Source organism: Hylobates moloch, unplaced genomic scaffold, assembly GCF_009828535.3.
Source record: "Hylobates moloch isolate HMO894 unplaced genomic scaffold, HMol_V3 SCAFFOLD_13, whole genome shotgun sequence".
Classification (NCBI taxonomy): domain Eukaryota; kingdom Metazoa; phylum Chordata; class Mammalia; order Primates; family Hylobatidae; genus Hylobates; species Hylobates moloch.
Window position 1 is genome coordinate 95,754,081 of NW_026652288.1, and position 20,699 is coordinate 95,774,779.

Below are 20,699 nucleotides of genomic sequence, written 5' to 3' on the forward strand. Positions count from 1 at the left end.
GGCACCACTACAGCAGCCCCACTCATTCCACAGGAACCAACCACACCACCAGGACCACGGTGTCCTCGCTCCATATAGGAAAGACTGCAGGAGTTTTGAGGTTGGATGATTCTGGATTGAATCCTTGGCTTCACAGGTCACACCAGTGGTATATAATCTCTTAAGGCCTCAGTTCCTCATGTGTAAAGTGGTGTGATTGTGAAGCTTAAATGAAATGTGTAATGAGCAGATGCCTGGCAAATATATCTTCAAGGCCATTTGAGCTGGCTTCCCTTGCTAACTTATTAGCAACTCCTCAACTTAATCAAAATAGTGTATATATGTTGTTGGAAGTCAACAAGGTCACATTTTTACCCTCTTGCTCTGTTCCTCTCCAGACACCCACTAGTAGAGTCATCTGCACCTCAGCCTTAGAGCCACAGCCATCTCTCTCTGTCTCTCTCTGTCTCTCTCTCTCTCTCTCTCTCACACACACACACACACACACACACACACACACACACACGCACACCCTTTCCCGTGAGAAGGCTCTCCACTTTCTGGGCAGGCAGTCATATCAGAGGGAAACATCTAGCAAGCTGTCCCAAGTCCTGACCTGCTCAGTTCTAGAGCAAGTGAAGCAAAAACCTTTACCCAGCCTCAGAATCCGAGGACATTCAAATGACAGGAGCCCCAGAGATGGAGGTTCTGAAGGCCACAGGAGGACAAGATCTGCATAAGATTGTACAATTATATGAGGACAGCACTGTTGGTTAGGTTTCCCCACTTCTCCCCAAGGATGAGGTATTCCCTACTTTCCCCACAAATCTTATATTCCAAAGACTTACCAGTATCAGGGGCACAGGCCTCGTCTGCTTTGGTGGCATTATCTGCATTCTGTATATTAGTATCTGAGGAACAAAAAGAAGATTTAAAGACCAGCCCAGGCCCTCCAGCTTCTTGGAAGGACAGGTATGGGACCTCCCCATGGGACCTGGTTCACCTGGGTTGTGTCTGTGTCTCTGGGTTACTGTCAGCTGGGTTCATGCTCGCTTATTGGGATTGGCTGTGTCTCCCCCATTATAGCCCAAGCTCCAGGAAGACAGGGATCGTGGCTTCCCTCTCCTCTAACACTTCCAGGCTAGTCCCAGCCTGGACACAGAAGCTGAATGTGCTCCATCGTGGACCGTCAGCCTTTGCTGAAGGCTCTCTTCCCCCACCATACATTATTTTGTGTCTCCTCTTTCCCCATCCTGCTCTTCGATCCATAGTGGCAGGAATTATACCTCCTCTTATTCCTCTTGCTGAGAGGTTCATCAGGGCTTCCGGTAAGGCACTATGAGGAAAGGCGTCCCTGTCCCTTGGTTCATATTCACACCCATGGGGCAGTTACTATGTTCAGGGGACCCTTTAGGAATGCAGTCTGTGGCTGTGGCAGGGGCTGAGAGCTGCACAAGGTCTTCCCATCTTGGGGAAAGCTCTGTGTACCTGGGCTGTTGGCCTCGCTGTTGCTGGCTCCCTCCGTTGGGTGGTCAGAGGTCTCCTGTCTGGGCTTCTGGCTGAAGGCCAGGAAGAGGTGAGTGCTCAGTGGCTGGGGAAGGTCCACCTCCAGGTACGCCCTCATGAACAGCTTGAAGACATCATAGCTAATCGGCTGAGAAGGGGCAAAAGAGCAAAGTCAGTGGAGAGAAGCAAAGGGACTGAGAGGAAGAGAGAGGAAAAGGAATAGAAAAGCTGGCAGGTGAAGGAAATGGAAAGGGAGGCAGCAGGACATGGAGGAGCTGATGGGGACAGGAATGAAAGGGCCAGGGAAGTGATAGGGAATGAGAGGCACAGGGTGCAGGGGATGGGTGTAAGAGAGAGAACATGCTGTGGTTGCATATTGGGGCTTGGTGGGGCACAGAACCAGGGCAGGCTCCTGTAATAAGAAATGGTATTATGTAAATTTAGATAAAAAGGGAGAGATTGGAGAGTGAGCCTTGCGAGTGGAGGCCGAAGTGCAGGGCTCTGCCTTAGTCCAGGCCCGTGTGAGGGATGTTGCTTTAATGAGCAGGGACAAGATCTGTGCCCTGGAACCCTAGTTAAGATGAAGAAAGATGCAGTTGAAAATATGATGGAAAGAAATGGTTCTTCTGTAGTATCTTGGTTTTCCTCCTGTACCATGACGGATGTGATGCGTGAGTATTCAGGTCTCAGAAAGTAGGAAAGACCTGGAAGAGAAAAGAAAAGGCTCCATCCTTCATGACTTTCACAGTCCTGATCTTCCCTGGAAAAACCCTCAAATAACAAGGGGGTGTGTGTTTCTGGCTCAGCTGCTTCTCAAAACATGTCCTTGTGAAGGTTTTAGGCACCAGGAGAAGAGCAGGAAGCCAAGGACAGAAGGTAGAACCAAGAGATGTGCCAAAAACTAGACCCTCTTCCTGCTGTGTCTCTCCCAGTACCGCCTGGCTTCTGGTCCCAGGCTGGGAGCAGCTATGCCAGAAAGGGCTGCTGCACTCAGCAAACACTCAACAACAATAACAGTTTGCAGTGAGTCATCACTGGCTTGTGCTTTGATGGCATCAGATTCTTCATCAAATCGGCAGATGCTCCTGGAAATCATTGGAGGAAGCATACTCTGAGATCTGCTGTGCAGGCTTTTGTGTATAATAGCAGCCATGAGAATAAAATCCCTTTGCAGGAGCGTACTTGATGTGCCCATCAAAATGTTGGTAGCATTTAACCCCTTGTCTGTTCTGGGAGATCTGGGAGATGTCCCAGAACCAGAGACTGGCTTACATGTGTATAAACAAGTTTGAGTTCAAAATCTTGTCCTTAAAAGCAAGTAATGGCCTCCCCACCCCACTGGGGGGGCTCACAAATAAATTTCTGTTTGGCACCAGGCTTGGCTGTTCTATCCGTCTCCTTTGCAGAGTGAAGGAAGTCTGATTCAGCTGGGCAGAGGCTCTTACCAGATTAGGGGAACTCCAAGCAAATGGTGGACTCACATTTCTTGTGACAGCTATCCATCTCTCTCTTCCTTTTCTGTTCCCGAGTCTCTGTGTCTCTTTATTTCACACTCTGTCTCTCTCTGCCTCTATAGTTTCATTGCTTCAGAATGTCCTTTCCTCCCACATCCTCCTCCTTTTTCCTAATATACAATAACCAAATCTTTTCTTCCTCCTCGCTTTTCTTTTCTTTTTCTTTTTCTTTCTTTTTTTTTTTTTTTTTTTTTTTTGAGACAGAGCCTCGCTCTGTCACCCAGGCTGGAGTGTAGTGGCACGATCTCAGCTCACTGCAACATCTACCTCCTTAGTTCAAGCGATTCTCATGCCTCAGCCTCCTCCCAAGTAGCTGGGATTACAGGCACGTGCCGCCATGCCAGGCTATTTTTATATTTTTAGTAGAGATGGGGTTTCACCATGTTGGCCAGGCTGGTGTTGAACTACTGACCTCAAGTGATCTGCCTGCCTTGGCTTCCCAAAGTGCTGGGATTACTGGTGTGAGCCACTATGCCCAGCCCCTCTTCTCCAATTGTAACCCACCCACCTTGATCCTTGATTCCATCCTCGCTGGCTCTGATTGCATGTCCAGCATTTTCTTTTCATCTACCTGCAAGTATGTTAAATGTCCACTATTCCAAAGAAATTGCTGTCTACCAGATCTACTGGCCCATCCTTCTCCCCTTTCCTTTCAAATTTCTCCAAACAGACCAGATTAGCCTCCTCACCTCCTTAATCCCATTCGGATTGGATCCTAGCCCATTACCTCTGAAACTGCTTTGTTGAAGGTCACAGACACAATCGTCTCTTTTTAGACTGTCTCATCTTTGGCCTCTCTGCAGCATTTCATCCTCTCTTCTTTTTGAAACTCTCTATTTTCCATGGAGTTGTTCTGTTTTGGTTCTCTTCATTCTCTACTTTGATTTGACTGAATAATATGGCACTGTTCTTCATTAACTTGTTTCTAAAGCTCTTTTTGCATTGTCTTTTTGTACCACTTTAATTGAAAAGTACTTTTTTTTTGTTTTATATGATTGCTTTTTATTTAAGCTGTATTTATTTATTTATTTTATTTATTTATTTATTTTTATATTATTATACTTTGGGTTTTAGGGTACATGTGCACAATGTGCAGGTTTGTTACATATGTATCCATGTGCCGTGTTGCTTTGCTGCACCCATTAACTCGTCATTTAGCATTAGGTATATCTCCTAATGCTGTCCCTCCCCCTCAGTACTATTTTAAAGGTACTTTTCAGTTCCAAAGTGTACTATTAATCTCTTTCAGCTAGCATGAAATGAAAACTATCAGAATAAAATATTTCTGGAAAGCAGACTGTACTAAATGATCTAATAAAAAGAAACTTTGGTTAAACAGTCTAACATTATGCTGTAAAAAGCCAAAGCCAAAAGATCATGAAACAAGATCAGCATGAGGTTCAGGAAACCTCGTGACTGGTCTCAGACCAAGCGCATTTCTCCCCTTTTTCCAATCTGTTTCTTCTTCAGCAAATTGTGAGTGCTGAACTAGAAGATTTCAAGTTCTAAACTTCAATTAGCCTGCTCCCTGAAAACCAGCTCCTCTTCCTGGCTCCACAATTTCTGTTAATGCCAATGACACCATTATGCTCCCAACATTACAGGCTGAGCTTTGAACTGTCAGTTGGCTGAGACTAGTTCTTGTCCTTTCCTTCTGTCCACTGTTTTTCTGCAACATCTGTCACATCCAGACCTTTTCTATGTCCATCGTCCCTGCTGCCATGACCAAAATTCCTGGATTCTGACTTCTGTTCCATACATCTCACCTGGGCCATTGCAATACCTCTCCAAAGCTTCTTTATCCCCATGCCCATCTGTTGGTCCTCCCACCTATCTTACCTATCCTTGCCCTATTGATCTTCCTAAAGCACAACTCTGATAAGATTGCTTCTCTACTCAAAAACTTTCCATGTGACGGGCGCGGTGGCTCACGCCTGTAATCCAAGAACTTTGGGAGGCCCAGGCGGGCAGATCACGAGGTCAGGAGATCAAGACCATCCTGGCTAACACGGTGAAACCCCGTCTCTACTAAAAATACAAAAAATTAGCTGGGCATGGTGGTGGGCTCCTGTAGTCCCAGCTACTCAGGAGGCTGAGGCAGGAGAATGGCATGAACCCAGGAGGCGGAGCTTGCAGTGAGCCGAGATGGCACCACTGCACTCCAGCCTGGGCGACAGAGCGAGACTCCGTCTCAAAAAAAAAAAAAAACTTTCTGTGGTTTCTAATTGCCCATGGAACTGAATTGAGATCAACTGATGTACTACTGTGTTCTTACACTATACATTATAAAATATTTGCAAAACTAAATTGGCAAGTGGAAATTAGATGAATGTAAATAGAAGGTCTAATATGCAGTGTTCTACAGTCCAGTGGACCATCCTGTGTACTCTCCTAGACCTTTGGGATTCATAGCCTCCAATAATGCCCTCCAACCTAGATTTGTAGTTACTTCAAGCTCTGAGATGATTCTGGTATTTTCTCCTATTATTCCGCATGTGCATGTGTGCACTCTGTCCATGCTGACCAACCCTCCATGCATTCTACCCTACATGAACTGCTTCCATCTTTAAATGTTCAAGTTCCAGTCATGCTTTAAGGCCCAACCCAGATTCCACCTTTTCCAGAAAGCCTTATGATCTTCTATCCCTGATTTTCCCTACTTGGCACCTTGGTTCCTGCATTGTGACACTCATATGTGCTGCTCTGCATTGATATATCGTTGTTTGTGACAGACCTTTGTTCCTCTACTCAATCCAGAGCTCCTGGAAGTAGTGATAATGTCTCCTTTCATCTTTGAATCCCGCACACCACCTACCACAGGGTTCTTCATAGGTATTTGAATGGATGATGTGTCCTAATCAGTGCACCTGAGGAATAGCCTGGTGCCTGGTCCCTGGATGTCATCAACTACTATGGGATCCATTCAGTCTACATATAGATTGAATAGATATATATATCTCTACTCACAATTTGCTGAAGAAGAAACAGATTGGAAAAAGGGGGGAAATGTGCTTTATATATGTATACATATATTTATGTGTATATGTGTGTGTGTGTGTATATATATATATATACACACTATATATATATATATATACACTATATATATATACACACACACATATATCTTGAGCCTCTCAAGTGCAAGGCACAGTACAGTGCTGGGCACCAATGAATTAGGCATGAGTCCGTATCTTCAAAGAGTCAGTGTCATATAAGAGGTAGAGGTAAAGATATTGAAATAATTGCAATGCGTGGTCATCAGTGGCGAGTGCCATAGGAAAAGAGCTGACTAACTGTTATGAGAACTTAGAAAATAATACTGATGGAACTCATCCAACCATGCATGTCCCTATCCTAGAGAACAGGATGCACAGAATAAACCCAGAAGCACAGAACATGCAAACCAGAAGAGTCTCAGAGGGCACTCAGTCTTCTGATGCCCCCGAGGCTCAGGAAATTCAGTAATGAGCCCCAGCGAGCTAGCAGCAGGGTGAAACCAGAAGCCAGACCTCCTGACTCCTAGTCCAGTGCTCCTGCTACTATATCTGTCACAGGGTCCAGAGCTGGTATAGTGCTCCCTGACACTCCCACCCAGTATCCCATGTTCAGTAGGCAAAGACATGCAACGATGTGCCACACTCTCAAGGTGATATCTGGGTTATGCAAAAGTTCTTTAAAAGCACAGCCCAGGAACACAGTAGCTGCTTAGTAAATGCATGATGAGAGAATAACTAGCGAGTGGCTAGGGGTCATGCCCAAACCAGATGACCAACCACTATAAGGCATGCTGGCAATTCTCTGAGACCTGGACTAACATCCCAGGCACATTCATGGTTCAGGCCAAAGGAACTCTGTTTTCCCCCAGCAGCTTTTATGCAGGAATTAGCTGGGCAATTTGCTCCTGCTGCAACATGCTTAAAGAGAGTGTGTTAATCCCTACGCAGACCAAGAAGAGAGGAGAACTAGATGGAGAGCTTAGCAGGCATCAGGCACTTTCATTCTCAAGACAGCAGTGTGGGGAAGAACTGTTACCGTCATTTTGGGGATAAAACAAATTTTGGCAACATAAGTAACTTGCTGAAGATCATAAAGCATGTGGCAGAGCTGGGTTTTGTGCTCAGGTGTCTGGGTCCAGGCTCACAGTGCCACCAAGCCACCTGCCTCTTTTGCTCTTTTGGGTTTTGTCCACTTTCTAGCTGTCTGCCACCACTCTATTCTCCAGAGGATCACTTGGTACTGATGGGCAAGTGCATGTTCATCACGGCCAGATGCAGCTCTGCCACTCTGCAAAGTTTTATTCCCATCCTACCTTTGCTAGCAACCTGCCCCTTCCCACAGCTAACTCGTTTCTCACTGAGACATTTTAGCAGCAGTAAGCCATCAAACTCAAGAGAAATTAAACCCTTCTTGTTTCCCTAACCCTGTGCCATGACATTACACCTACTAGAAGTCAGCTGCACTGTGTGAGAGAACAAAATCAGAGTGCCAGAGCTCCCTGGGATCCAGCAGTGCCTGGCATTACAAAAAGTGGGGGCCAGCCCCGACAGAGGTGAGGGCGGCTCCGTGCTCATAGCAGCCAAGTGACTCCCTGCTTCTGAAAGCTCCTGTGGCCTCCACATCCGCGGTGGCCCTGACCAAACTGTTCCTCTCCCACTCATCAGCCCCAGGGCGGACAAGCTGATTAGCAGCCCCGCCAGGATCTGTTCCCGTGTTTTTGGAGCTGGGGGTGGGGGGTGTGGGGCAGTGAGTTCTTTGCTGGCTCTGCTATCTTCTCTGCATGGTTTCTCCTCAGGAATGTTCTTTGAAATGGTGCATTCTCAATCTCGCCCCTGTTCTGGCAACCTTCTTCCTGCTTCAATCTCTCTGCAACTGGTGCATTTTATCCAAAGCCCCTCTTAGGTGTACCTTAAGGGCACAGGCTCTGTTGATTCATTTCCAGTGTCCAACAGAGAAGGTGTTGACTCAGTTTTGTTCAATGGTTGACAACGTGAATAAGAAAGTGGCCAGTGTCTCCCTAAGTTAATCCTGCAGATCAGTCACTTTGCTGTGGTTAGTCTTCATAAAACAACTCAGGAGCAGCGAAAAGGGAATTGAGTTAAACACATTCTGGGCAAAGGGGATGGAAGAGGGATAATAATAAGTACAAATTTTTAAGTGCTTGTAGAGTGTTAGCCACTTTGCAGAGATCCCGTCATTTAATTCACTCATCCACAAACTTCGAGGCTTTTTTTATTTTGTACAGTTTATAGATGAGGAAAGTGAGGCTCAAAGATATGAAATATTATTCAAGACCATTTGTTGATGAAAGAGGTAGACGTCTAACTTAAGACCATGTAATTCCAGGGTCATGGCTTTCAAAACTGCCATGTAGGAAGTAAGTCCTGGAGGGCAGGAACTGTGCTTCTATATTTTTATGCCTTCTACAGTGCCCCGTACAGTGCATAGAAGCCCAAGAAATGTTAGATTTATTGAATTTGAAAGTAGGGGGAGGTCTTGCGTTCATTTATTCAGTCCACAAATATTTATCGAATGCCTGCTATGAGCCAGATATTTTTCCAGGCACTGAAGACACAGCAGTGAACAAAAATATGCTAGTGGGAGAGATAGACAATTAATTAGGTAAATTATATAGTGTGACAGGTGGTGAGAAGTACTTAGGAGGAAAATAATGCAGAGCAGGGGGATAGGAAGTGTCAGGAAAGAGGGCTTCAAGTTTTAGATGAAGAAGGTGATGATCACTGAGAAGGTGACTTGAGCATAGACTGGAAGGTGGTAAGATAATGGAGACTGTGATGTGCTGAGGAGGAACATTCTAAGAAACAGTAAGAGCAAGCACAATGGTGCTGAGGTTATGGTGACACTGGCTTGTTTGATAGCATCAAGAAGGCTAATATGCTGAAAAGGAATGAAGATGGGGAGAGTAGCAAGAGATGAGGTCAGAGAGCTGGGGGAGGTGCAGATTGTAATGACCTTCATGTTTACTCTGAGTAGGGATGGGGGGAACCATGGGAGATTGTGGAGTAGAGCAGTGACAAGCTCTGACATAAGTTTTAACAGATTGCTCAGGATGTGTGTGAAGAATAGACTGAAGCAGCAAGGGCAGAAGCAGGGAGACGAGTTAGGAGACTCTTGCAATAATCTGGGTGAAATATGGTGATGACTCAGGTCGGGATGCTAGCAGTGCAAGTGGCGAGATGTGTCGATATTTTGGATCTGTTTTGAAGGTAGATCTAACGGAATTTGCCAATGAATTGGATGTGGGATGTGAGAGGACAAAAGTTGATGATGACTGCATAGTTTCAGGTTGAATAACTTGAAGGGTAGTGTTGTCATTTACTGAAATGGGGAAGACTGCTGGAAAAACAGGCTTTATAGGGGAAGATTAAGGACACATCAGTTTAGTTCATGTTAAGTTTGAGATGCTCATTTGATTTTTAAGTGTAAATGTCAAGTAGAGGGATAAGAAAAAATCAGGAGAATGTAGCATCTTAAAACCAAGTGAAGAAAATGGAGGATGACTTGACCAACCATGTCCAGTGTTGTTGAGCAAAATTGCCATTGGATTTAGCCATAGGGAGGCCCTTGGCTATCTTGACTAGTGGTTTGAGTGGAGGAGTGAAGGCTACAGACTGATGCAAGGCATTTCAAGAAAGTAGGAAAAAGATAATTTGGAGGCAATTAGTATAGACAAGTATTTTGTACAGTTTTGCTATAAAACACAGGAGGGAAATGAGGTGGTACCTAGAGGAGGAAGTGGAGTCAGGAAAATGTTTTTTAATATAGAAGAAATAGCAGGATGTTTACATGCTGATGGAAAAATAAAATATACAGAATAAAGTCGATATGAAGGAGACAGAGGTAGAGATATAGAGAGAAAAGGAGGGAGGAGGAGGGAGGGAAAGAGGGAGTCTGGGGAAGACGTGTTGCTGAAGGAATGCCTGTCAGTAGGCCAAAAGAGGATGGGGATGAGTGCACACGTGGGGGAGTTGGACTTAGATAGGAGCATGGAGAGGTCATCTCTGGTTACAGAGAAAAGGTACAGATAGGTGGGCATATGGGGTGAGGGAGCTTGTGAAAGATCTGTTCTGTTCTATTTTCTCAGTGAAGTAGAAAACTCAGTTGTTAACTGAGGATGAGGAGAGGAGGGGTGAGAGATGAGCAGAGGAGAAGTGGTGGTAGTCTTCTAGGACAGTGGAACGAGTGTATGGGCTTGGGAAACATAATGCCAGGTAGCACAAATGGCTCACTTGAGACTTAGGAGGAAACATGCTGAGGAGCAATTTCTTCAAGACAAGCGGAGTCTCCAAGAGGGAAACAAATTATGGAAAGGCTAAAACACAGGGGTTTTTAAAGGCTTAAAATGGAAATGTTCTTACCTCATGTGGGTCATATTGTTTGAGGCTCCCACCCTCATTAAATTCAGTCAAGACATCTTTTATCTTCTTGGAGGAATCTGAAGAGACACAATTCACATGTGAAACACTGGCAAATAGCTAATGGAAGCTGGGCCAAGTAAATTCTCCCTGTGTAACCATGTTTATGTTGGAGCTGCCCCTCAGTCCCAGAAAATCTGGAGAAATGTCACCCTCTTCTACCCTTTGTCCTCTCACTTCTTCTTTTCCGTCTGATTTCCCCCTTGCATCTAAATAATCTTTCTGAAACACAAATCTGATCAGATCATATCCCTACTCAAAACCATTCAAGGGCTTTCTGTTCCTCCAGGATAAAGCTTACCATTCTTAGCTTAGAAGATAAGCCCTTAACTTGGAATACCAGCCCTTGGTGATTTTATCCACCCTATTCCTCATTTCCCTATTTACTGTATGTTTCAGCCATATCAAGTTACATTTCCAGACACCCCTGAACATATTGTGCACTCTCTCATGGTGTTTCTTCTCTGTCTTGCAAATTTCACTCATTCTTCAACATCCAGCTCAAATGTCAACTCCTTTGTAAAGTCTTCCTTTGCACCAGTCAGAGTTAAGCATTCCCTTCATTGGCTCCCAAGTGACTTGTACACAACTATGTAATAGTGCTTGTCATATAGTGTTATAATTATTTATTAACTTGCCTATCTTGCTCATCTCCTGCTTCAGCTTTACCTTGAGAGCTGTTAACTGGCTGGTGAGTCTATCATACTAAGACCTGACGTGTAACTAGGGCTCAGAAAAACAATATGTAGATGAGTATATAAACATCTGAGTGAAAATTTCAAAACATTAAAAATTCATTAAGTATGCAGGATGGGGGGCATTAAACCCCACAAGGCTCTGTCCTTGGTGCTGAAACACTGTTGTACACTATGGCAAGATAGTTTCTTCTACTTCTGGAACCTTGACAACTCTGTCCCTTTTTTTTTTTTTAACCTGATTTTTATTTTTTATCTTGATGGATAAAATTGAGCTACTCATTCTGACACATAAAACATAACCTCAATTATGTCTCATAATTAGCATGGTTGATTTTACGTTCCCATGGTATTTCTCACATATTTCTGACAGCCAGAAGATTTTCCTCTGAAAGTTGAGGCCTCCACCCACCCGCCATGATTTCCCCTTAATGTTTCCTCTATGCTGCATTTACATTGGAAGGGGATAAAGAAAGACTCAGATAATTCATGAAACATGATGTTTTGGAAAATGCTGCTTTCCATAGGAAATCATTCAGAAGCAACTGGAGGCAAGACTGGCTGCTTCTTTTTGGAATTTTATAAAGGAATTGGGAATCCAGAAAAGAGACTCAATAATTGTTGTTAAAAACACATTATGAATGCATCTTGTGTAGCTATCAGCACTCTAGATATCAAAGCAAACCAGGGTTTCTCTGACCTGGGCTCTCCCTCTCTCCCAATATTGTGGGTAATTAAGAGCTTTCCAAGCTCCATTATTGTTGCTGTTTAAACATCTGAGCCAAAGGACAATGTTATTAAAAGCTCACACAGTGTTTTTTATTGCCCAGGCTCTTTGCACAGAGGGTTAATGTCTCTTAAGCCTAGGTAAAGTAGACATATTCGTGGGCTGGGCTGTTCTCCATGGCTTTGCTGACTTGGATTCAATCAAGCAGAAGTTCTAATCATTTCAGGATTGAGACATATTGAAATACAACAGGAAAATGCTTCTGTTGCCTAAAAATGGAAATTTCTTTCTGAAATTCAAAGCAGATGTTGAAAAACTAATAGCTCAGTAAGAGCCAGGCAGCAGATGCTGTCAATCTGGGCTGCTTCCATTCAATTCAGAAAACACTATGGAGGGGAAGATGTGACAAGATATACTGTTAATGGACTAGTGGGAAAGATGATCTAAATAACTGTGGTACTAATAGCTGTCCCTTACTGGAGACCTTCACCTGCAGAGTCTCATCAACTCTCCTCTACTAATCCATGCAAATATTTCCTTCAGTTTACAGATGAAGAAGCTGAAATTCAGAAAAATTAATGCGACCTGCTCAAGAGCCAGGGTTGTAAGTCAGGTCTAGTCTGGCTCAAAAGTATATGGTCTTTTCCCTTGAGCATTATTCACTACAGCTTCCTAAACATTTGTTAACACAAAGAAAGGTGTAATTAAGGGTGACACAATGATATGAAGTTCTATGAAACACCAAGTGAAAAAGAAGGAAAATTAGGATGAAAGTGGGGTGGGTAGGGGTGGGAACTGAGGCTGCCCTATAAGGAGGTAGCATTTGAGCTGAGGCATAAAGAATTGGGTAAAGTTTATAAAGGCAGATATGAAGTGGAAAGGGTGTTCTCGGAAGACACCAAGGGAGCAATGGTGCAGAGATGGCCACCATAGAACGTTTAAGACAAGTTAGAACCAGAGAGTCATTTGTGGCTGGATTTGTGGGAGGTCTTGAATGTAGAGTTAAGAACATTGATTTGAAATGGTTGAAGATTTTTTTGAGTGGTGAAATAATATAACCAGCTCTCTGTTTTCTAAGGACCACTCTGGAAACAGGATGAAAGAGAAGTTAGAATGAGATCAGATCTCAGTTAACATCACACATATATGTTATTCCACAAGCAGCTTAATTATTTAGGAAAACAAATCCTACATTTTAGAATCTACTTTAATGGGAGGTTGTTAGCTCAGCCAAAATGGCTAAATAAAATTAAAAAAATAAAAATTTGAGAACATGGGTACCCCTGGTGTGACTTCTGCAAGAAGAGTGTAGAGTTAGCATTTTGATTGAGAACCAATGGAGTAATTTCAATGGAATATATGATATTTTGATGTTCTCATCTCATTTTGGATATTCCACCATTCACTCTAGCAGAATTCCTTTGATTCTAAAGGGCTGCTGGTCTATTTTAAAAATCCTGCTTTATATTTAAATGTGTGATATATATACACACATAAATTCATCATATGTTTGCATAAAATAAACAGAGGTTTCAAAAAGAGAAAATAGAAAAGACATTTATTTTAAGATACCTGATTAATAGCCTGAAATTAAATGGAAAAAAAAGCCACGGCCGGGTGCGGTGGCTCACGCCTGCAATCCCAGCACTTTGGGAAGCTGAGGCAGGCAGATCACGAGGTCAGGAGTTCAAGACCATCCTGGCTAACATGGTGAAACCCCATCTCTACTAAAAACACAAAAATTAGCCGGGCATGTTGGCACGTGCTTGTAATCCCAGCTACTTGGGGGGCTGAGGCAGGAGAATCGCTTGAACCCAGGAGGCAGAGGTTGCAGTGAGCCGAGACCGCGCCACTGCACTCCAGCCTGGCAACAGAGCGAGACTCCGTCTCAAAAAAAAAAAAAAAAAAAAAAAAAAAAAAAAAAAAAAAAAAACAACCACAACAACAATCTAGGAGGTTTCTAACTAGCTTTCCATGAGGTGGATTACTCATCACACATTTACTTCAGTTTGCTTCATGGGCTTTCATAGGATTATAGCATCAGTACCCTTTAAAAAAGAGAATCAACCTAATTCTCAAATTTGGGACACATTACTTTCTCCTTGGATGTCCTTATATACTTTACAACAGTTTTCCTCTTAATAGATTTCTGGGTTGGGTTTCTTTTTCCATGAGGAGTAGGTAGGTATTATGCATGACTAATCTGCTTTAGTGACAGCTGCTTTATTCTGTGTCATCTTAAGACAGAAAAGAACAATGAAGGAATAGCGTTCCTTGGTCTTATTTTAGGTGTCATCTGTGGGTCCAATAGTATAACCTCGCAGAAAATTCCTTTGTCAAAGCCTTTACCATAATACCAGCACTAGATTCAGAGGACACCTTGCTCCATTTCTGACTGTACAAAATAGGGCCATTTCCACAGCTCTTTTTAAAAATTCCCATTTTGCGGAGTGCTTATTATATGCCAGACGCTGTCCTAGTCACCTTACACATTTTATTTAAATCCCCACAACTACCCTCTAATGTAATAATTATCCTTATTTTAGAGAAGAAACCGAGGCTTATGGAATTTAAGTGATTCTTTCATGGAGACTCAGCTCGTAAGTCACACTTTTTAAACATTTCTAAATCATGGGCCATGGTTATTCGATTCACTGGATACTTGAACGTTGGCAAGTTAGAAGCCAGGACTCTTCCTCTATGAAAGTGGCTCTCAAACCTGCCTGCATGTTGAAATCACCTGGGGAGCTCTATACACACTGTAACCCAGGTCTTACCCCAGGTGAATTAACTCAGCATCTCTTGAGGAACCCAGGACACACTATAATTTAAAAACTACCTGGAATTCAGATGTACAGTCAAGGTTGAGGACTGCCATTCTAGGACATGATTTTATTGTTGTAAATGAAGACTGTCTTAAAAAGCCCCTGAACTTGAATACTTATTGCCAAGGGAAAAAAGCTTATAGCTGCTAAATTTAAAATTGCTGTGCTTGGCAGATGTTATCCATTGTTTAAGTGGACAACACCAAAGAACTCTACCCAACAGGTCAACTTGTTCAGCTGCTTGGCAAGGTAGGGGTATGTTTTGCATTAACTCAGACTGTCAGGACTATCCACATGCAGTTCTATCCTAAATTGGGTGTTCAGAAAGTTTTTCTCTTTGATCAAGGTTACCAGTGCACTAAGAAGTTTTCAGTCCAAAATTGTCTTCTATACTTTATGTGCCAAGAACTCTGGGACCTAAACCAAGCACTGTTCCTAGTGTTTGAGCAAATTCAAAGCCTTTTAAAGGGAAAAATTTGGCCCTACACACAGACACCTTTGTTGCCTTGTTGGTGTGGGACAGGGGTGCATTCCATCTGAACAAGCAGACAAATCAGAGACTTCAGTGTTTACAGCAGAATATTCGCTGTGCTGCCAGGACTAGACCCCAAAGTTTATAGTCTGTTGTCTAGTTAAGAACACAGAGTATTTGAGCATTAGACCATTAAACTGCTAAACTTTGAAAAAACTATAAATCAACATTTTCAAAAGTGAATCTGAAAATCCATATATGAGAGTGGAATTCTAAGGTACATGATAACTCTTCATTCCTCAAAGTTCTCTACGAGCTTCTCGAACTGTAATGTGCGTATGAGTCACATTGGGATCCGGTAAAAGTGCAGATTCTGTAGGACTGGGCCACGGCCTGAGATTCTACATTCTGAATAAGATCCTAAGTGACACCAATTTTGCAGGTTCATGGACCTCACTGGATACGCAGGCTCTAAGCAATGTCCCTGTGGATCTGGGGCTGACTGCTGAGGCTTGCCTGTCACAACCCAGAAAAGACCATGATGCCGAGGACAAAGGAACATATTCTATGGAGTGGAAAGACCGTAAGTGGTGGGCAGGGGGAGTCACTGAGCTGACGGGAAGGGAAAGTTGGCGCATGAGCAAAAAAATAAAATCTAGATTTTCCTTCTTCCAATGAAGGCTGGGATGTAAGAATACATTTCCTAATTACTCTAGGAAGTTATGCAGTGAGATGCACAAAAACAAGAGCAGAGTTTTGTGAGGGTCCTGAAAAATGTCAAAGCAGAAGGGCCAGGACCAGGAGCACTGCATCAAAAGGCCCACCTCTTCAGCCAGCTGGAGTCAGGCCTCAGAGCAGCACGTGGGAAGCACAGGGGAGAAGCTCAGCTTCATAAGCACGGATGTACTTGCTACACACATATTCTCCCATCTAAACTTTGCTTCTGTTCACTGTTCATCCCCAGCATGCAGCCCATTGCCTGGCAAAAGCATAGATAGTCAAGAAAGATCTATTGAATAAATGAAGGCTAGCAAAGGGATTGAGCTGGTCACACTTGACCCACATGTCCTATATTCTCAGAGGCATGGAAAGAAAAGGTAGACTAGTGGTTATCAACTTTGGCTGCTTATTGAAATCACTTGGGGTGGGGCGGGGGTGGCCTTTAAAAATGCTGATGCCCAGGCCCCATACCTACAAACTGTGATTAAATGATCTGGGAGGTGTGGGCAGAACATTGGAAGTATTCCAAGCCTTCCATGTGATTTGAACATGAGCCGAGGCTGAGGACCACTGACCTGTGGAAGTGATGGCTCTGCCACAGATGTTACATATGAAATAATAAGAAAAGACTTTATATAGAAACAGAGGGAATTGGGGTCAATAACAATAAAACAGTTTTTAAGACACAATTTTTTGTCATCATAAATGATCTGAATGACTGGTATGAATTATTTGTGTAAGTAAAATTTGTATTGCTAGAACATTTTCTCACCTTTTCTCCAAATAATTTGGCTTCATCGGTCATATTTCAAGGGAAGGTGGAGGAATGGATCAGACAACTTGGACCATCTTGCAACTAAAAGTGTGGTCCCTGGACCAGCAGCATCAGCATTGCCTGGGAGCTTGTTAGAAAAGTAGAATCTCAGCAGTACCCCAGACCTACTGGTTCACAGTCTGCATTTCAACAGCTCTCCAGGAGATTCATGTGTACATTAAACGTTGAGAGCTATTGTTCCATAGAAATTCCTCCCTGTCCATAGATTCTGTGACTCCTGGTGGGCAGAGTCCTACCCATCGTTAAAGGAAAAGAAGGTCTGTGGTGCTGAAACACATGTCGGTGACAAATAGTTATGGCTATCCTTCCAAGATAGAAGCAACTAGGCATGACCCTTCATGGGCCCAGGACTTCATGAGCATTTGATCCAGTCTCACTCTACCTGCCAGCATAAATAGCAAGGTTTTAGTGACATTTACTTAGAGCCTTCTATGGTTCTACATATCAGCCCTAAATATGTTCTCTGACTCTGACAGTTTTGTATTTTGAACTGTACCTACATCTTAAAGTCAGAAACTTTGTCATAATCTGATTCGAATGAAATATATTTAAATAGCACAATTTACTGATTGATTCTCTTTACATATTAAAATTTTGCTTTAATGTAGTTTAATTGACATATACATATCTGCACACGCACACATGCACACACGCACACACACACACACACACACACACACAAATGTATGTTTGAAGGTTGAGCTCCAGTGGGTACTTTTTGTTTAATTTGTTGTTGCTGAACTGAAGCAAATGAGTTTGTACTAGAATTGAGAGACTTTTGGTTCTAATTTCTATTTTACCATCGACCTTCTGTATTACCTTGGGCAAGTCACTGAGCTCTTCTGGACGTAGTAGTGTCAGTTTTAAAATGCGTAATGCTTGGCATTGATATGATTAAGATTTTTCCCAGCTTTAAAAATTCTGGCCGAGTGCGGTGGCTCATGCCTGTAGTCCCAGCACTTTGGGAGGTTGAGGCGGGTGGATCACCTGAGGTCAGGAGACCGGCCTGGCCAACATGGTGAAACCTCGTCTCTACTAAAAATACAAAAATTAGCTGTGCATGGTGGCGGGAGCCTATAATCCCAGCTACTTGGGAGGCTGAGGCAGGAGAAACGCTTGAACCCGGGAGGCAGAGGTTGCTGTGAGCCAAGATCGTGCCACTGCACTCCAGGCTAGGTGACAGAGTGAGACTCCGTCTCAGAAAAAAAAAAAAAGTTCTACACAGTCCAAGCAACTGCTGGCTGATGTAGGAAATGTTTGGTTTAATTTCTTAGAGAATTAAAAGTTTAATGGATGCTTCATCAGTTGTTTTTCCTTTTTTCTCTTTCTGAATAAATGAATAGTTTCTGCCCTTGATGCATCATGGAACTTTTAAGGAATTAACAAAAAATTGAAAAAAACAATGCCCACCTCCCCAATGGCCACCAGCAATTCTTGTTAGGAAGAGGGTCAGCAGGGGGCATCCCAACATGCACACACCCTCTGCAGTAGAAATCTATTTAAATATAGAAACCAAGTACTGGAAGAGCTAATGAAGGTCATTTAATCAACCAGATGACTAAAGCTGTTATCTCCCCTATAGTGTCTCAACTAACTCTCTGCCCAGACAGTTCCAGGGAAAGGAAACCCAGTCACTTTTAAGTCAATTCGATTCCATCTTGGGCAGATTTGACCACTAGTAATTAATGTATTCCACACTTTAAAGACTTCCTATAACTTGCTCCCATTAGTCCTAGGGCTACCTCTTGAAGCCATTCAAAATTAACTTCACACATCTTCCCACAACAGTACTGAGCTATTTTAATACAACGAGCTCTTCTTCACCTTTCCCTTCCCTTCTCCAACAAATATGCGCAGTATCTTCATTTCTCCATAATGTGGCTGTGAGGTCCCTCACCAACTCTCAAACAAGTTCCAGGTTGTCCATGTCCATCATAAACCATAGTGACCATAAATAAATTCAGTTCTCTAGAGAGGTCTGATGGTCTATCAGGGTAGGCTAGAATGTGGATATCAGTTTGCCTCACTAGGCACTATGAGTCTATGAATACTACCTAAGATTGCAATGACTGGTTCTGTTAGATGAAATAGTACAAATGTAGTAAAAAAAAAAAAAAAAAAAAAAGAAAGAAATCTCTGCAACCGCTAAAAGCTATGCTTCTGAAGAGTACAGAATGATGTGGGAATGACTCATGATCGATATTGTGTGCTAGCCAGTTTCCAAAGATGGCTGCCATAAATTCTTTCCCTCCCTATGTGAGTCCCTCCTCCTTGAGATGTGGAGTCCATTCCTCTACTTCACTGAATGTGAGCCAGGCCTGTGACTGCACTAACCAATGGAACGTGGAGGGAGTTCTGTTCTAGGATCTCCGATCCCAGGTGCTAAAAATATCTGACAACAGCTTCTTCTGTGCCCTTGGAGCCCTGAGCTGCCACGTTAGATTTCCAGGTTACCCTGCTGAAAAGAAAGGACATATGGAGAGGCCCTGGAAGACAAGAAAGTGCTGGAGAAAGAGGTTCCATGAAGGAACACTGAGGTCCCACCATGTGAGTGAATGAGCCATGCCGGATGGTCTAAGTCCTCATTTGTTTGAGGCCTCCCTCTTGAAGGTCCAAACACAGTGGAGCAGAGATGATTCATGGCCACCGTGTCTGCCCAGGTTCCTGACCCACAGAATCATGGGAAACCAAAATGGTGGCTGTTTCAGCACACAAGTTTTGAAGTTGTTTTGATGCTGCAATAGGTAACTGAAACATATTGTTAAGGGGAAAAAAACAGCATACAAAATAGCACAGCATGCATATTCTCAAGTTTGTTTTACATGCGTATGTTGTATATGTGTATATATGTATATGTGTATATATGTATATGTGCATGTATATTTTGATATCTATATTTATACTTACATTTATACATAAACATGCTAGTGCTGGTTATCACTGGAAAATAGAATCATGGGTAGCTTTAAATTTCATCATTTTATAATACAGATTTCTTAATATCACATTAGCTCTTTTGATAAGTACTTTGTATTGTAGATTGACAACAAACTTACTGTCAGCTATATGTGTGTGTGTCTATGTGTCTGTATGTATATGTATGTACGTATACATACAAAGTTAATATACATGTCTCCAAGAGCAGTTTTAAGATGCCCCACCCACACCCTGTAGAAGGTCACCAGAGAAGGTGCCAACTTTACACTATATAAATGGAAAACACCAAGAGCCTCTCGTACCTGGTAACCCCACTGGAGAAAGTTCTCAATTCTCAGGCTGTACACTTCATTATTTTATTATTGTAAAGCTCCTGTTTATGTGGTTATGGAAGAGTGGTTGCTATGGCAATGCAATCCGACTGAACACCAGAATGTGTCTAAAATTGGTGGGAATGACTTTTGCAGGGTTTCCTCTGAGGATTAATCATTTTGTAAGAATTGTATCTTTTTTTCCTCTCCTGTTCGAACAACAGTAGCAGAGTGCCTCATCCAGTCCCGCGACATGGACAACACGAGCAAGGGTCAGAGAAGGACAAAGGTAAATGTTTAAAGAAAAGGCCCAACCCCAACAGAACCCTCTCCTACTGAATACTCTGGTTCCTTTCATCCCTCCGCCTGCTCAGCGGCTTTGCTGCATTTGGAGCCACGCCTTGCCTTCGCGCCCTCCATGCTGCACTCTTTTCCACCTACTTGCCTTTCTGGTTCTTCTCTCTGTGTCTTCTGCTGACCCCTGATAGAGGCATACCTTAAGCCTCATTCTCTAGCCTCTTCTTTTCTTTCCTAACATTCCTGCTGTCTGAGTGCCTTCATTCATTTTCTTTCTCTCCTTGCTATCTCCACGCATGATTCCCAAACCAGAGCTATGGACTGACCCCTCATTTCCACTTAAATCCCATCACACACCCTCCTGGGGCCTGCAGGACATGTTGCTTAGAAAGCAGGATTCCCCAGGATGGGGTCCTACTTTCCTTTCTAGTTCTTCCCCCAACAC

At 43.1% G+C, this 20,699-nt stretch overlaps 1 protein-coding gene across 2 annotated transcripts in view; it reads right to left on the bottom strand.

Annotated features, from left to right (window-relative positions):
* The window catches only part of DGKG (diacylglycerol kinase gamma), a 214,559-nt gene that overhangs the window by 143,896 nt on the left and 49,964 nt on the right, over positions 1-20,699 (bottom strand). For both annotated transcript variants that reach the window (XM_032171841.2, XM_032171842.2), the window contains exons 3-5: positions 10,379-10,455; positions 1,468-1,633; positions 828-890 (exon numbers count right to left, since the gene is read on the bottom strand). In XM_032171841.2, the coding sequence (XP_032027732.1) occupies positions 828-890; positions 1,468-1,633; positions 10,379-10,455 (306 nt within the window). The remainder of the gene's footprint in view (positions 1-827; positions 891-1,467; positions 1,634-10,378; positions 10,456-20,699) is intronic.